Genomic DNA, 17,605 nt, shown 5'->3' on the forward strand with positions numbered 1-17,605 from the left:
GCTGACTTTCGTCATAATAAGCTTGTATTTTGTATTGTCAGTAGAGTATATTCTAGAATATCTGTTAATTAGAATTAACATCCTCATGATAACGAGATGTAGATCTGTAGATCTGTAGATCTGTATGTATAGATACATGTATTAATTTTTGTCAATGGACCACACCAAAGTCAACCCAGTCTGACCAGTGAATAAGGTCAGTAAACGCTGACAAGGAGATGCAACGTACATACTATATAGTATTGGTGTACGTACGCAACAATTGACCGATTAGTTTAGTTACCCCCCCTCTTTTTAAACAGAAAAAATACACTGGAACCCAACCCATCGAGACCCCTCTGCTGTGCCTCGCGTCTTGCAGCTCCATCCACGATCTTGTCCGGGTCATTCTCATCACTCTTGCGTCCGTCAATCACCCGGACGAGAATCTGCATCAACACCGCCGCGAGGATGCTTCCGCACAGGATGCCCACCATGACTAGGTTGCTTTTCCGGAACTTGAGACGGCCGGGCGCGGCGCTGTCCTCGGCCCAGCCGTTGTATAGGGCGTATGTCGTTACGATACTGCCGAGATTGCCTAGGCCGGAGACGACGGCGGAGGCGGCTGCGACGCCGACTTCGCCGTGGCGGGGTTGGAAGATCTCCGTGGTCCAGGTCATGGTTATGGGGACTGTGGGGCCGAGGCCAAAGCCGACGATTAGGAGGCCGCCGTAGCGGGGCCAGGAGTTGGTGTCTGTGCCGGCGTAGGTGGTGAGGAGGAGGCCGAGGATTTGGAGGAGGACGGGGACGGAGAAGAAGACGGCGCGGTGGTGGTGGAAACGGTCTGAGAAGGGGGTTACGAGGAGGATGGCGGCCAGGTCCATCTATTGGTTTTTTTGTTGGTTAGTTCTATGGTGATGTTGTTATGGTTGGGTTTGTGGTGCTGGTTGGAGGGTACTTACGAGCCAGATTGGCGCGGAGAGGAGACTGAGGTCTATTCCGCTGAGGTTGGGGTTGATGGCTTTGATGATCACTGTGGCGTAGCTTTGGACGCCGATGCCGACGCCTACTACACCGAAGTACATGATGAGGAGGGGCCACAGGCGCCAGTCGAGGAACACGCGGAGGAGGTCTTGGAGCGTCCATGCCGAGCGGTGGTACACGCGCTTCAGGTCATGATAGTGGATTTCAGCGTCCCGGCCGGTCAGCGCAGGGGGGCTGCGCGGGAACCATCGTAGGTATTTCTTCTTCGCGGGTTGTTCGCCTGGAATTGTCGGCCGGTCTGGAAGCCACCAGAGGAGGAGGATGCCGACGGCGATTGTTATGACACCCCAAACCAGGAACATCCACTGAAATCCGACGTAGCCTCGGACGCCGTCCATCTTTTGGAATCCGGCCGAGACCAGCCCGACAGCTGCGGCGGAAAGCTGTGCTGCTGTGTAGTACTGGCCAATCCGCTTCCCCGTTCGAGACGGAGGGTAAAAAAGGGTGAGGTAGTAGGCCATGCCGGGCCACATGCCCGCGATGACGATACCAAGGAGTAGACGGAGAAGGCTGTGTTAGGTTAGTTGCTGCATCATGGAAGGTCTTAGATGTTTGGAACATCAGAGGTAGAGCTCCAAGAAGCGTCGGGGACATACTAGAAACTCCAGGCGGCTTTCATGGCGGTCATGCAGGTGCCAATGATGCCGACACTAATGACAATGCGACTCATCCAGACATGTGGACTGAGTCTGGACATGATTAAGTTCGATGGCAAGTCGAAAACGACATAGCATACGTAGAATAAGGCGAGAGCGGTCGAGACTTGGTGGTCGTTTACGTGCAGAACGTCGAAAATCGTGTGATTGGTGTCTATGTTCATCGTTTGGGCCAGTGAGACATTGGATCGGACGGCAGCGCAGAGGAAATAAAGAACCCAGAAGGCCGGGATGATGCGAAAATCCAGCTTCCTAGGAATCTGTCAGATATGTCGTTTTTCTTTCCTTCTCCCCAATGAGATGTGAGAGAGCATACCTGTAGATGCGCTCGATGTCGGCAATATCTGGTTCGCTGCCCGATTCCACATCGTCGCGGCCGTCACGAAACTGCTCGCGGATATCTCTACTATCAGGATTCTTAACTATGTCCTCGGATGGAGGTTGCGGTTGAACTAAAGACATGGTAGTGTCACGGCTAAGTATAAGGCTGACCTATTATACCGCGATCTGATGAAATCCTGCAGCACCACCGACGCCACAAACAAAATTCTCTCTCGGGTGAGGATAGAATGGGACGCCTTAAAGAACAGTTGGAGACGAACAGAAGTCTAAATAACAGCAACGAGAGTAGGATTAAAACTCCGCAGATGGTGTCGAGCAACAACCCCGCACGCCGACAAGAAACTTTTTGATCGACTAGACCGGAAAGTTCTCCGAGTACTTTTCTCAATTAGTTCGCAAATCAGCCCTAAAAATGAAATTAGAACGGAAACTTTTTTCTTCTTTTTCTCTTTCTTTTCCTTTGCAGTATTGCGGCAAAATCAATATGCAACACACGGATAAACCCGTGGACTTTCGCATATCCTCGGCTGTCGTGGACCGTGGTGTAGCTCCCATGGGTCATAACGCCTCCCGAGTCAACTCAATCGTGGATGAAAAAGAGACATACCTGAAGAAAAAGAGCCATTGCCGGTATTATCTCCAATTGGTTTGGTTGGTAGAGTGATTGACTGCTTAATTTAAAAAGAGGGGTTCGACGCTGAAAGTGATTGATAAAATTATTATCGATAGCTCGATAGCTTGGATATCCAACTCTAATTTAATCCGAGGTGCCGATTGTGGGGCAACGATGGAACCTCCGTCTCGTGTTTTTATCGTTTAGTCACAGGTGGCCTAGGGATGTTCAGCAGTAGTGACAATATATCAAGAGTTGAAATTCAACAGGAATTGAAAAAGAGCCGGTTGAGCGAAGCAGTCGCAAAGTAGGGATAAAGGTTCAAGGTTCTCGACTCAATCCATCCGATAGTCGGCGGGAAAGAAGGGGAAAAAAGGCAGATCCACCAATGAGAAGCTCGGAACGCAGAAGCATAACCAACCTTGCAAATCCAAATGTTAATCGAATAGAAGATTGTCATTGACAGAGTTTGTGGAAAGGCACGAATATAAGAAGCCCAAAAAAACCCAAATGACTCATTCGGATAACTTCAAGCCGATGTCGGGTCCTTCATTTACCCAACTTTGGCTTCAGTGAGTGCCAAGTGACGACAGTGACAAGACGGGGATATCGGTGAGCCAACCGGTGAAAATAAAAAACTTTTTTGTTGGCTCAAGAACCGTTGTTTGTCTGGGAGTACAGCAAAGAATCTCCGAAATCAGTTGTCTATTGGGGATATAATCGTTCCGCATATATGAAGCTCTGCACCTAGCAGAAGTGCTGTACTTCCCATCTACTTCTTTTGAAAACCGAATCACCACTGTATAAAGCTTGCTCGCCTGGTATAGTTCGCCTTCATGGCGACCGTTGTAGTCTGGTAGCACCACTGTTGCTTGTAGCTTGTGAGGTCCTGCTGAAGGTCGAGTCACCTAGTAGCCAGGGTGAGTCAAGTCTGGTCTATGACTTCTGAATAGCAAGATCGTCCATGGATCAATTAAGCACAGGTGCATCCGTGTATTCCTCGTTAAAAGATTCTCGTCCATGGCCGTGCATCTGAGGAAGGCCATGATATCAATGAAAACTGTTATCAATGCTGTACTTACTAATTTTTAAAACAGTAAATGTTCTCAATTACTGAAGTCACCGACTGTCGTTTATCCTTCAATGGCCTTTTAATGCCAAGATGACAAAAGCCACCTTCAACTTCGGCACTATCATTATCGATGTATCCTTTGCATCAATCTCGTCAGACATCTAGCTAGTATGATGCTGTTGCTGTGCGAAAAGGGCGTTCCGATGACACTCTTTTTGCTTAGCGCAACTGCGCGAGCGTATGAGATCCCTCTTGAGTCGAGCACAATAGGAAAACTATACGAAACGAACAGGTGCGTTTAGGAAAAGGAGGAGTGTGTTAGGGTTTAAGGTTTGGATAGAGAGATGCGCATAAGCTCAGTATATTCCAGAGTGGTTTAATATTTGAGAGAAACATACAGCATGCAATGAAGATCGTAGCAATATTGCCTGGGTGTGATATCTCATACACTTAAAATTGGCATGATATTGGAAAATGGAAACCAAATCAGGCTGGTATTGTACCTGCACGCATATACATAACGCTGAGAAGGTTTGGAATATCTACTGAAAGATATAAAGAAAGAAGACTATTTGCTCTGCTGGAGAAGCTGATGCTGTGTTAGCTACGACATGTGACCCAAGTCAAACAGTGAATGGTTTCTGTTGTTTGTTGTCGACTTCTGTTTGTATCTTTCCACCAACCCTCTTCTCCCTCTTCTCCCTCTTCCCCCCCTTCATCCTGTGACCTCTTTCAACCCTCTGTGCTCGATATCTTCTTTTTTACTTGAGTTTGCGAAGTCTTCTAATACTGCTACTCCTACAAAGAGCAACTTTCAGGTGAGTATCCTCCTGAGTCTCACACTGTCTCCCATGCTAGTAGTCGACCAAGCAACAGACACTTCGCTGTTGGTGATATAACCTCTCCGTCTACACACGTTGTTCACGTATTTTATGCTTTCACTCCCTGAAAACCCAACTCATATCCTAATCTTATAGTTTTAGGCTCTTCACAGTGACAAACGTCCACATACGGACAAGATGGGTGGCTGGGGTGCTGACGATGGAGCGGCTGGATGGGAGAATGCTGGTGATATTGGTAAGTGTTCATGATCACGAGTGTAATCATAACCATGCATCATGGCTTTGCCAATTTTCCTGTTTTGCTTCGACGCTGACATATAGATAGCGACCTACAATGACGAAAATGCTAACCCATCCGGCAACTTCAAAGATGATGGCTTTGGTGGCAATGCCTGGGAGAATACGTCTGCCGGGAATGAACAGAACGATGACAACAAATGTCGCAAGTAGGTTAGCTTCTATGACTCTCTTTTACAAATACTAATGCATGTGCAGCTGTGGAAGCGATGGTCATTTCGCACGTAACTGCCCTGAGCCCCGCAAGGGTATGGCCTGCTTCAACTGCGGTGAGGAAGGGTAAGCAATTTGACAACGGGATGATTCTCTGTTGCTGAGATAGGCTGTAGTCATAGCAAAGCAGAATGCACCAAGCCTCGTGTTTTTAAAGGCACTTGTCGCGTCTGCAACCAGGAAGGTCATCCTGCTTCTCAGTGCCCTGAGAGACCTCCCGATGTGTGTAAGAACTGCAAAATGGAAGGTAAGACCATTATGACTGTTATCTGCACGAGATAGACTAACTTATGGTTACAAAGGTCATAGAACCATTGACTGCAAGGAGAACCGCAAGTTCGACCTGAACAACGTACCGGACAAGCTTCCAGAGGAGGCCTGGGCAGCCATGCAGAAGGCCAGTGAGGAGAAGGATCTTGAGGATTTTCGCGAAGTATGTTTCTCTTCGACATTCCTAATTCGTTTCATTTGTTACAGGAACTCACAGAAAAAAAGGCTTTGAAGATCTATTCTAAGGCAGTTCCTGATGCGACTTTCGTTGATATTGAAAACAAGATGCGTCAGGACAACCTTAACTTTTACCTCATTGCGATGGTTAGTAGTGCTAATGACTACTACTTCTCACCATTCCTGAGTACTAATTGCGAAAACAGGAAAAGCCAGTTGGTGACTGTATCAGTGTGATCAATCTTCAAGGCAAGCTGGACTGCAAGTATGTCGTTGGGTTTTACTACAGTCCGAAACCCCAGCGTGCCAATCTCAAAGAGCGTTGGCCTGAGTCGGTGGAAGAGAACCTTGAGCGTCTGGAAGATGCTGGTATCCCTTATGATCGAGAAATCCCAAAGTGCTCAAACTGTGGAGGTAATTTATACTCTCGCATCTCAAGCAAGGAAGATAGCTGATGAGCTTTCAAAGAAATGGGTCATACTGCGCGTGGCTGCAAGGAGGAGCATGTTGTTCATGAACGTGTCGAAGTGAAGTGTGTCAACTGCAGCGCCGTCGGACACCGTGCCCGTGACTGCACTGAGCCTCGCCGCGATAGATTCGCTTGCCGTAACTGCGGGTACGACCTTTCTCTGTTCATGTATGATTGTGTTGCTTACCGTGCGCAGATCCTCTGAGCATAAAGCAGCCGAATGTCCTAACCCTCGCTCAGCAGAGGGCGTTGAGTGTAAGCGCTGCAATGAAGGTGATACAATTCAGTCCAAATCTAGGCATTTCTACATGTTGATATGTACATTTAGTCGGTCATTTCGCGAAGGATTGTCCACAGGCCCCTGCCCCGAGAACCTGTCGCAACTGCGGGTAAGCACGAACGCCCTCCTTCCTTTCAAAAGCCTTACCTCTCTTTCTTTCTTTCTTTTTCAGTTTTGGCTCTTGGCCTGCGATTACAACCTAACAGAACAGATCCGAGGATCACATTGCACGAGACTGCGATAAGCCCCGTGACATTTCAACTGTGACTTGCCGTAACTGTGACGAAGGTTAGAATCAATATTCCATCTCGTCCAGGGTCTCAAACTAACATGGGTGTCAGTTGGCCATTTCAGCCGCGATTGTCCGAAGAAGAAGGACTGGTCAAAGGTCAAATGCAACAACTGCGGTGAAAGTAGGTTGATCTACGATAATATCTCTGAACAGCTATGTTAACATTAAGTGCTCAGTGGGTCACACTGTCAAGCGCTGCCCTAGCGCCGTAGTCAACGATACCGGTATGGGCGATAACTCGGGTTTGGGAGATAGTGGCAACCAGAACGCGACCGCAGATGATGGGTGGGCTGCCGATAACACCGGGATGGCCGACCATTCGGAGGCACAGCCTGCCGAAGAAGGCGGATGTGAACCAGGTTGGTAGATGTTCAGCGTGCCGGTCAGAGCATGGCGTGAGTCGGAGTGATCGTTTGAGACGGTGTCTGATGTCATCGCACGTGCACGGATCGTCCCCATGTTGTCTGCTCCAGGTTTTCTTCGAGCTTTGTCCATTCTCGGTCTAATTTGGTGCGATTGATGGAGTATGGTAGCAACGCTAAATTCAACCGGCGGGGCCGGGAAGAGAAGTCACTCACACGGACCGGGATACAATCGGGAAAAGGAACTACTCCTGTCTCATGACGGAAGGACACCATTATCTGTTTGCCTCGGTATTAGTGAAGTATGAATGCACCACTACAAAAATTTCCATCTCCATCATTGGTCCTTTGCATTCTGGTAATACTGTGTACAGTGTATGCTTTAGTAGCGTAGGGCTATCATGCGTTATAGTTAGCTTAGGCTTCGTTAGCCACCACCGACTTGATGGATGATTGGAAGTTCGATAGCCAAGTAAACTTACGCGGAGAGGGTGCGAAGAGCCATCGGCCATTGCCCGAACTTTTGTTTTTGTGTACCGTACCCATCAAAGGAACCGAGTTAAGTCAGGAGAAACAAATCCCGAATCCGAAAATAGACACCAGCAACACCCCCATCCAATGAATTAGAACCTTTATAAACTGATTAAAACAACAACACCTCGACGAGGTACGAAATAGAAAAATATAGAAAAATAAAATAAAATAAAAAGAACATCGTAGTCTACGTGTAAAGGCAATCCAACCAATACGACCCAAGACGGGCTGGGCAAGCCGAAAACAAAGCACAAGGCATCCCTTACAGTCCGCATTTAGGCATCCCGAGAACATTCTTCGGATCGGGTAGCCAAACAACGTGGGACAAACGTGGTGGTTATGTACTCTGTATGTGCCGATGTAGGTATGCAGCAATCTAATCAGCATTGGAATGTGAGATGAGATGGCTGTGATGTAAGGGGTAAGTGGTCATGTTGTGATGGTGTATAGGTGTAACTATTTGATTTTTGTGTGGTTTGAAAAGATATGCGGTTTTGAGTCTGGACTATAGGCGACGTACTATGTACATACCTACATAGGTACTTGTAAGTGTCGGTTCTTGGATGACTGGTTTCATGGACATGTACACTGCGCGCCGTATTTGATTAACGTCTTCATGGCGTAGGTAGTGTATATGATCTACACGATTACACAGCAGCAATACGAGCTTATTCTTGTATTGATATGTGCTGCGGTGTAGCGACAAACATGCAAGGGATGCCTCTCTTGCCGTCTATCGGGAGGGATCCGGTGAGAAAACTGGGTTGACGGGATTCTTTTTTCAAATTGTCCTTGCTTCCTTGAGCCTCTCTCAATTCATGCGGGTTGTGTTGTCTGTGGTTCTTCTATCAAATTTTGTTTTGGTATGATAGATCTATCTATTCATGTAGATGTTGAATTGTTGTATAGATTACTAGTTCGATCTCTCTATTTAAAGCTGGTGGATACCCTTACTTCGTTGATAAACGATACATGTCCTTGAATATATTGGACTAATTTATTTCAGATTTAATAGAATCAATCTTCATTATTACTCATTCAACTAGTTGATGTATATCGCATCGGCGATTGGGTAACGACAATATCAAAATGCCTCGGCTTCCTCGGACACACGGCGGCCACAGGAGGCCCGTGACGGTTCCCCATAATGACCCCAACCCAATTCTCAATCTTCCCCGTTAATATGAATTTACCACAGCCATTATACTCTACCCCGACAGATGCCCTGTACCTACGGTGTATCAATTGCCTATGTAGGTAATTGAGATGCAGAGGTTCGTGCTTCCAAGCCCTTTGCGCATCCCGAACCCAGCAACACACTACACTACAGCTTAGTGTTCTCTCCTAAGCAAAACAGACACCTAATGCCGGCCAAGAAGGACCGCGCTACCTAGAGGGTACTTCCTTTCTCATTCAGTTTAGTTGTAACCCACCCACTCACACCATCCGTCACTAGGTAATTATGGGTCAATATATTTTCCGGTTGACACGCTCATTGGATTTAGGAACTCGGTCCGGCCGGTTCTCCCTCTGCACAGTACATGCAGGTGGTATGAGCTGATTCCGTCTGCTGGGTTGATCCACCCGTTGGGGATAGGTGCAGTTGACCTGGTAGTGAGAGAAATGACTTCTTGGCTGCCTGCTCGATAATAATAATTAATGTAGACATGCAGATACGCCCTACCGTGCCGTGTGTGCGATGCATCTATTTGTATCTGCGATCGGCATGTCAGATTTGATGTGGGTGTTTGCGTCAGATGGGTTACGGATCGCCTTGAACGGGAATCTGGAATTATCTTCCTGGTTGTCCGTACTGCGCGAAATTTGAGCGCGCGAAATAAAAGAAAATAGGTAATGGGCATGGATCTGGGGCCCCATGACAGAGGAGAATGCTCTGGGGTAACGTCTATAAACCAGACTGCAGGGTGGCCATTGATATGGTTGCTTCGGCCTCGTCACGAATATAATTTCCAATGTAAGAGCATGGAACGAACGGAAATACCCGAATAGGTAACCCGAGAAGACGTCTGGATGTCTGGATGTCAGAAACAATCACAGTAGAAAAATAGTTCGGACAGAGCCGAACGTCTGTGGAGAGGCGGTACACATTTCACGAGAGGCGAGTGCCAGAATGGGGAGAAAACGGGGAAGGGATCCGCAGGTAATAATGACTAACTGGATCCAGGTTGGAGAAGATCTCAGCTGGTTGGCTGAAAGCCCTTTCAAAGCGTGAGGTCCATATGGGGGGCACGCCCAGTGAGGTGCGCAGGCCACAACGCCCTTTTGGGAACGTGACGGCCGCCCGGCAGAACCTTAGGACAAAACAATGGCGGCTGAAGAGGAGGCGAACTTTATACGAGATCCGTGGTATCAAATTCCCAGTTCAAATCTCAATCCTGGCTTCGGAGGTCGTCTACAGAGAGTCATTTTAAGAAATTCTTAGCTTTCTCTGGGCACAGTTATTCACGAGTCTTGACTGTTGCTTGGTGGTACTTGGCTTTCCTAGGATTTTTAATTGATCTCGTATGGGAAGGGCTTGAGAGCGCGCCGAGACGGGTGGCATCAAACAACAGGCTGTTACCTTTTCATGGCAGCCTTAGGCCGATCCTTCGGTGGTTTAGTCTCTCGGCTATGGCTGGGATCAAGCCGGAGAGGGTTTCTCCGGGCCGGGTTGATTTAAAGTTGGATGCTTTCGGCAGGCGTCGGCCTGGATCACCGGACAAAGAAAAAGGTTAAAAACAAAGAAAAGGATAAAAGAGACATACAGAACAATTGTATCTCTTGGAGTCTTGGTCTTTCTTTAAACTAACCACAAAAATCAAAACCTCCAAACCAACAGTGCTAAATGACGCAGATGTTTCCCACCGGTGGTTGGCTGATTCTTCGTTTCGTACAATTCTCAGATTCAATCAGACGACATCCATTCATTTCGCCGTGAGAGTGGGGAACTCTTCACTGGCACCACCTGAGTGGATTGACAGACTTAGCGAGGTAGTACCTAGAGGATGCCAGTTTTATCTGACATTCAGGATACTACGAGGAAACCGAACAACCTGGATAAGTACTGTACCGCTAGTCACTAGGACGGAACCCATCTAACGATAATATTACGGGATTACATCTAAGCATCAAACAACCAAGTCCCTCGCCGGGTCTGGAAGTAAGGCAGAAGCTCTCGATATTAATAACAAAATTAAACGAAGGATGCATAACAAGCGCCACGGAATCGGTAATATTAGAATAGATTCGATATCGCTGTGGCGGATTGAGGCGTCCAAGTAAGGGCGAGGGCCGTGAGCTGGCGGATAGGGCCGAGTAGTAGGCCCCTCTTCGCAAAATCCGGAGACTTCAAAGTCCCCGGATTCCTGAGTAATCGGCCGAGCAGGTCAAGTGAGATGAGCGGAGCGATGACGATGGATGGACCCTCTTTATTTCCCTCGGAGCCTCCACTAAGATACGAATCATGTTCTCTACAGTTCTAACACTATCTGTGTCTCTCGCTCTCGACCACGCGAGCACGCGAAATCTAGTAATACAGAGCACATCAATAGCGGTTGATACGATGCGCGCAAGGCAGGAAACCCGAGACGGAGACGGGATCTAACCCCTCGCACCGCGTAAATAGGATGAAAAGTATAAAAGAGAAGAAAGGAAGTCCAGTGGCGACCTCTCATTAGCTAAGTATATGATGACCGGAGAATTGAGCCCTCGTATAACCATTGAACCGAGCTTTATTTTTAACCATGGAAGAAGCAAAAGAAAGTGATCCATGTTGGATATCTCGTGCACGGAGGACCCGAATGAAAGTGTTAAAAAAAAAAAAAACGATTGAAACAGGAAAGAGACCGTCCCGTCGGATTATCCAGATCAGGCTAGACAGAAAAGCGGACGCCAACCCGCAATGCTAACGCCATGACGGCATTGGGCGGAGTGGAGCAGCAAAAAAAGTAGAGTAACAAATGCGTCGTTTTTTCTCTCCGCGTTTCTGTTCACTTCATTCGCCTACCCGTTTAGCCCCCGCCGATCGACTCTTTTGTGGAGTGTCGCCCGACGACCACCATCGTCATACTCCGGAGTACTTTGCTTCAAGCATGAAAGTGATGGTGTGAGAGAAAAGCCCGATGTTGGGGCCCATCAAGGTGCCTGGGAGTTATTCTATGTGGGGAGTCGGATCCAGTTCCCCTTCCCTTTTGGAGCCTCCTGTTCAGCCAATGGAAATGTGGTGTGGAGGATGGAGAGTCAAAAGCCTGGAGAGAAAGACGGGGAAATTGGTACTAACGCCAGACTACTACCTCGATCCAGAGTGAGATTGGCACCTGGGTGGAGATTCTCTTCCATCGCAATCAATCCCTGTAGCCCAATCATGGGACGAATTGTAAGGACTTTTGGGTCGTTTGCGATACCAAAACATGCAACCTTGACCAAATTGACCCCAAGGAACATGTACTTTTTCTTAGTCAGAGGCCATGAGACCCCCAAGTCCCCTGTCTGTTTTTGGGCAAAGTCTGGTAAGTATCATTGAATGTTTGCCTGTGCAGTACCGTCTGATGCGTGGAACTTTAAATTCTATTTAGAATTTATGAATTTCACCCTCATCCGTTTTTTTTTTATTTTTTTTAATGAATTTATTATTATTATGATTATGATTATTTAGTCCCCGTAGCCGTGCCTTCTCCAGTCCTTTACCTTGCACTTATAAACCCCGTTCATTCCCCTGCTGTCACCATCCTGCTGATCTTCCTTTCCTTTTATTCCGATTTATTCTTGCGTTAATGCATCTTTCTCCTCTCTTTCTTTCTCCTTAGGTCTCCCTTCACTATCGCATGAGACTGCCACTTCCTATCACCGCTCACCTGAAGCAGTCTCGTCCCGTTTGGGAATCTAGTCCAATTAGTTAGGAGGGCACAGTCGCAAGAGCTTCCAAGATGGGTCGCAGGTATTTGGGCCTTCAGGGCAACGCCCTGCAAATCGCCATCGGTGTTATTGCTGGTATGGACTTTCTACTATTCGGTTATGATCAGGGTGTCACCGGTGGTCTTTTGACCCTTCAGTCCTTTATCAAATATTTCCCCACCATTGCGACCAGTGGTGCGTACTATGATAGTCTCACCCAGGCCGAACAGAGTACCCAATCTACTCGCCAAGGTAAGTTGCACCTTTTTTACCACCCGTGGTAGGAGACCGCTGGAGCTAATGAACTGGACCGCAGGTATTGTTGTCGCTGCGTACAACTTAGGATGTTTTGCAGGATCTATCCCGACAATCTGGGTTGGAAATTGGCTTGGTCGACGTAAAACTATCTTTCTCGGTTCTTTCATCATGGTCATTGGAGCTCTACTGCAGTGTACCGCGTACCAGCTGCCCCAACTGATCGTTGGACGTCTGGTGACTGGATTCGGTAAGTAGCGGAAGGCGCCAGGGGAAAAGTCTCAGCTAATATTGAATTGCTAGGAAACGGCATGAACACATCCACCGTGCCCACTTGGCAGTCTGAGTGCTGCAAATCCAATCATCGTGGTAAACTGGTCATGATCGAGGGTGCCATGATCACTTGTGGTATTACTATTAGTTACTGGATCGACTTTGGTTTGCTCTTTGCCGACCCCAATGAGGTCGCCTGGCGTTTCCCACTGGCTTTCCAGATCTTCTTTGCCGCTATCATCCTGGCTTTTGTCATGTTCCTTCCCGAATCTCCCCGCTGGCTTGTGCTTAAGGGCAGAGAGGATGAAGCGAAAGAAGTGCTGGGGGCTTTGTTAGGCGACGGAACCGATCCCACATTCTTGCAGACTGAGTTCACGGCTATCAAGGCGACCGTTTTGGAGATGGCTAAGGGTTCGTTCAAGGATATGTTCACCATGGATGAAGACCGTCATTTCCACCGCACCGTGTTGGCCTATGTCAACCAGATGTTCCAGCAGATTTCCGGCATCAATCTGATCACGTACTATATCCCGGTTGTGTTGGAAGAGCAGATGGGTATGACCCTAATCAACTCTCGACTGATTGCGGCATGCAACGGAACCGAGTACTTCATCGCCTCTTGGATTGCGGTGTTCACGATCGAAAAATTTGGTCGCCGGACGCTGATGCTTTTCGGTGCCGCGGGTATGTCAATCTCGATGATTATCCTCGCCATCACAGCTAGTCTCAAAACCTCGGAAGCCAACATCGCCTGCATTGTCTTCCTATTTGTGTTCAATACGTTCTTTGCTATCGGCTGGCTGGGAATGACCTGGCTGTATCCCGCCGAAATTGTGCCTTTGAAGATTCGTGCTCCAGCCAATGCCCTAGCGACATCGTCGAACTGGATCTTCAACTTCCTCGTGGTTATGATCACCCCTGTCGCTTTCGATAACATTGACTACCAAACCTACATTATTTTCGCCGTTATGTAAGTTTTTCTTGCAGTCTCTGCAGTCAGACCCTTCGTACTGACCAATCACAGTAACGCATTCATCGTTCCGGTTGTATTCTTCTTCTATCCGGAGACAACCCGTCGGTCGCTGGAAGAAATGGACCGCATCTTCCGAAAGACGAAGAGCATCTTCTCGGTCGTGCGTATTGCGAATGAGGAGCCTCACATGTATGGCAAGCATGGTGAGCTCCTGCATACGCTGGATGATGTTGAGGATGAGGCTGTGCGTCGGGCTAGTGTGCTGAGCCACGCTCACAAGGAGTTGGAAAAAGACAGCTCTGAAAACGACAGCACGAACAAGGCATGAGCTCAATGCCACGTTTCTACATTGATGGTACAAAACCATGTTTTTTGTCTCTGGCCGGGCTGAATTCTGGAAGGTCAGAAATGATGCCCTGCACGATAATATACCCAGCTTTTATTCTGTATTTAGCTTTTTGGTGCTGCTTGTAATACATTTTGATCTGTTGATCATCTACTGATCTCTCTGTGGATCCACTGGTTCCACTCTGTCCAATCTGCGTCAACAAAGCTAGGTGTACTGCAAGTAACTCGCAGCCCTACCTGCCTCGTCGGGCTTCTAATCTACCTAACGACTAGCTTCTAGAACATCCGCCAGGCAACAGAAGGGAGTTAGGGCTGAAGACTCGGGAAGAAGGTAGACCCAATTGGAACTACTAACCCTATCTTGGATTAATCGATATACTTAACCCAGTTATAAGGCCGGGATTATCTTTCAAGTTAAGAAACCGTCGTTACAGTCGGGTAGTTGATGTCCGCATTCAGTACTTCCAAGAGTAGAGGTGATATCGGCGCTAACCTCGAAGTAGTAAAGAACCTTAATTGGTCGCTTTCCCCACACTATCGTCACTTCTCTTCCACACTCGTCCTCAGTGTTAATCCCTTGGCAATGTTTATAGACCCAATTGATGCCCTATCTTAGGGTCAGGCTGCTAATACTATATCAAAGTGATGACAGAGCCTCAGAATAGCAAGCCGGTGGGCCGCCGGAGGCGACCGAGGGTTCCTGACGCTTTGCGGAAGAGGGCCGCGCGAGCGTAAGTATTCATCTAAGTTTTGACTAACGAACGCATATGCTCTATATGTTGAAAGCTGACAATTTACCTCTATATTAGATGCAACCCATGCAGGTACCATAAAGAGAAATGTGTAGACTTTGTTCATCACATATTTTTTGCTACACTTGCTGATTACTCCAGGTCAGGGCGGAATGCCTTGCTTGCGATGCCAACGGTACAAGAGAAACTGCCAGTACAGCCAGGCCCCTCCGCAGCCAGCCAGTAATGGCACCACAAGGTATGGTGAAACAATAATTTGTCAAAAAGTTCTTTGTCTCAACTTACATTACCATAGAGCTAGCACCTCCCCGCAACGAGACTCGGATAAGGGACGATGTCTCGAAAGGATAGTGCGGCATTTCATGGGTGATATATCATTTGAGCCGTCAAACCTTCAATTCATTGCGGATGCTCTGGAGAGGGATCAAGTAAGCTCAAGGAAACCTTCGACTTTAGCGCCGGGGTCGAGCGAGCTCTATTCCATTCACCCGCTTTCCACGAATACGATGAGTAAGTTATGGTGGACATAGCTCTTTCCCCAGATGCAGAATATCTTACCTGGAACCCGTCTACAGTCTACTCTGGGGAATTCTCTCACTGGAACTTCTCACGCATGATCCGCCGGAAATTACAAAGCCTGGGAAACGACCCCGACGACAGCATGGTAGTGTTCTTTTGCTCCATGTCCTCATGCGTATGCTGACGACCGTATTCAGACGGGAGACTCCCACACAGCTCATGATCCTTTCCGTGCAACTGGTCTTCAGTCTCCTAGTTCAATTATTGCTTCAGCCAGGAAGTATTTTCCGCCGCGACATATTGCAGATTTTTTGTTGGAGACATTTCTTGAATACACCCTGACGAATTATTACTATTTCGATGAAACAGAATTCCGGCAGAAGTTAGACTACTATTATGCTGAGGATCGGTACCTAGATATCAACGACGCCGGCTGGATCTGTACCCTTTTCATGACGTTCGCATCTGGGACTCAGTTCGCTTACATGCATGCTAGCCGGCCTCCATACTTGCAGAGTATGTCCGGTGAAGATCACCTACCTGATGATACTATTGGGCTGGCGCTCTATAGGTTCTCATGTCGCCTGATTCCCGACCTTATTACCACCGCATCCGTCGAAACTGTCCAGGCGTTTTTGTTATTCGGGGTTTACACAATGCCGATTGATACCTCCGGCCTTGCCTATACTTATCTTGGGCTTGCCATAAAGATGGCTATTCAGAACGGTATGCATCGTCAGTTTGGAGAAGAAGGTTTAGATGCACGCACGATTGAGTTACGGAACCGTCTTTGGTGGTCCGCGTACGCGCTGGATAGGTGAGAGGGAATACAGTAACGCTTGCTATAATCTCTAACGTTATACCAAACATAGACGGATCAGCATCCTTCACGGGCGCCCGGTCTCCGTGTCTCCAACTGAAATAGACTGTGAGATGCCTAAAGACATACCCGAATTGCGTCCCCCTGGCCGGGTCACAAATCTACCCAATCTTACTGCTACCCTCCAGCTGACTGAGCAGCTTGCGAAGGTTGCACCCATCATGTAAGGAACCTAATTTCTAACCGAGTCATTCCATCTGCTGATCTTTTTTAATGGATATCTAGATCCCGGCTGCGAAATTGTCCGGGAGAGCTTCATCAGATCTATCTTACGCAGCTTCTACACGTACGCGATGAACTCAGGAGCTGGTGGACCACCCTGCCCGAAGATATACACTGTCGTGACCTGGATCCTTCTAAGCCGCTTTTCCGCTATAATGTCCACCTGGAACTCACATACGCTACGATAATCATGTACATGGGTCGTCCCTTGATTCTTGCCGGCACGCCAAGCTCATCGGCCTCTGTTGAGGGCAGCTCCGACTCAACCGTAGATGCTGGTGCAATGTTGTGCTTTGACTGCGTTCAGGCTGCTCTCCGAATCGTCGAGCTATGTCAATTATTACAGGACACGGTCGGTGTAGCACGAGTTTCGTATACCGAATTTAGCTCCTGCCGTGCGGCGCTCTTGGCCATTATCGCCCAGAGTTTGAACACACGAACGGAGCGGCTACGCGGAGCACTTACGCAAGGCATGGGTCTGATACGTCGGATGTGTGTTGGCCTTCAGTCAGCTCGTTCAGAAGTAGCAGTTATTGAGGCGCTTGAGCGCGCAGCACGGCGTTTGGACAGCCGAGCTGAAAATGAAGACACAGCCACTGGCGAACAAGGCGTCGGATACAACCAGTTTAGGCGCTGGGCTATGCTATGGCAATCTGAGACTCCATCCAATGTGGGGGACGAACCCGAACCTATTGGACTCGAGAATGCGCAGTTGCCAACCGGATTTTTTGACGGATTCTTCTCTTCCTTTCCTCAGGAGCTTGGGGCTTTTGCATCTTTCCCAGAAACAGGGATGCAGTTTGGCGAAAGCTTGCCAACCATGCTTTGGCCTGATGACTTATCACTACCAGCGTTCCCTCCAAACCCGGATGCTCCCGTTTGACGGCGTGACTGACCAAACTGCAACTGTCAGATATGTGAACTCGGTTTCTTGAGATCTGGTGACACAGAGATACTTTCAGGGTGGAGGTGACAGATTTCCTGGGAGTAGTAGACCCTTCATTATCGTCCGGAAACAGAGCCCTGAGGATTTGACGCCGGCTATCAT

General features: G+C 48.1%; 6 protein-coding genes across 6 annotated transcripts; 5 read left to right on the top strand and 1 right to left on the bottom strand.

Moving 5' to 3' along the window:
- Positions 1-275: 275 nt before the first annotated feature.
- On the bottom strand, positions 276-2,141 carry AO090009000270 (putative MFS transporter; the record flags this gene model as incomplete). Its single annotated transcript, XM_001816702.1, has 4 exons — positions 276-863; positions 942-1,533; positions 1,620-1,931; positions 1,996-2,141. 4 exons carry the CDS (start codon positions 2,139-2,141, stop codon positions 276-278), a joined length of 1,638 nt encoding a protein of 545 aa, XP_001816754.1.
- Positions 2,142-4,725: 2,584 nt separating this feature from the next.
- On the top strand, positions 4,726-5,560 carry AO090009000272 (uncharacterized protein; the record flags this gene model as incomplete). The annotated part of the gene is made up of 4 exons (XM_023234522.1): positions 4,726-4,783; positions 5,044-5,124; positions 5,216-5,305; positions 5,361-5,560. The coding sequence occupies 4 exons, from the start codon at positions 4,726-4,728 to the stop codon at positions 5,558-5,560; spliced, it is 429 nt and encodes a 142-aa protein (XP_023088588.1).
- A 53-nt stretch (positions 5,561-5,613) lies between these two features.
- On the top strand, positions 5,614-6,913 carry AO090009000273 (uncharacterized protein; the record flags this gene model as incomplete). Its single annotated transcript, XM_023234530.1, has 7 exons — positions 5,614-5,652; positions 5,712-5,770; positions 5,795-5,919; positions 6,053-6,229; positions 6,303-6,363; positions 6,466-6,542; positions 6,723-6,913. The coding sequence occupies 7 exons, from the start codon at positions 5,614-5,616 to the stop codon at positions 6,911-6,913; spliced, it is 729 nt and encodes a 242-aa protein (XP_023088589.1).
- A 5,454-nt stretch (positions 6,914-12,367) lies between these two features.
- Positions 12,368-14,164, top strand: AO090009000275 (sugar porter family MFS transporter; the record flags this gene model as incomplete). Its single annotated transcript, XM_001816705.3, has 4 exons — positions 12,368-12,587; positions 12,652-12,840; positions 12,894-13,833; positions 13,888-14,164. 4 exons carry the CDS (start codon positions 12,368-12,370, stop codon positions 14,162-14,164), a joined length of 1,626 nt encoding a protein of 541 aa, XP_001816757.1.
- Positions 14,165-15,298: 1,134 nt separating this feature from the next.
- On the top strand, positions 15,299-16,502 carry AO090009000276 (fungal specific transcription factor domain-containing protein; the record flags this gene model as incomplete). The annotated part of the gene is made up of 4 exons (XM_023234541.1): positions 15,299-15,446; positions 15,512-15,630; positions 15,653-16,272; positions 16,328-16,502. The coding sequence occupies 4 exons, from the start codon at positions 15,299-15,301 to the stop codon at positions 16,500-16,502; spliced, it is 1,062 nt and encodes a 353-aa protein (XP_023088590.1).
- A 245-nt stretch (positions 16,503-16,747) lies between these two features.
- On the top strand, positions 16,748-17,440 carry AO090009000277 (uncharacterized protein; the record flags this gene model as incomplete). The annotated part of the gene is made up of 1 exon (XM_023234546.1): positions 16,748-17,440. One exon carries the CDS (start codon positions 16,748-16,750, stop codon positions 17,438-17,440), a length of 693 nt encoding a protein of 230 aa, XP_023088591.1.
- Between the last annotated feature and the right edge of the window lie 165 nt (positions 17,441-17,605).

The sequence above is a fragment of the Aspergillus oryzae genome, chromosome 1, assembly GCF_000184455.2.
Source record: "Aspergillus oryzae RIB40 DNA, chromosome 1".
Classification (NCBI taxonomy): Eukaryota; Fungi; Ascomycota; class Eurotiomycetes; order Eurotiales; family Aspergillaceae; genus Aspergillus; species Aspergillus oryzae.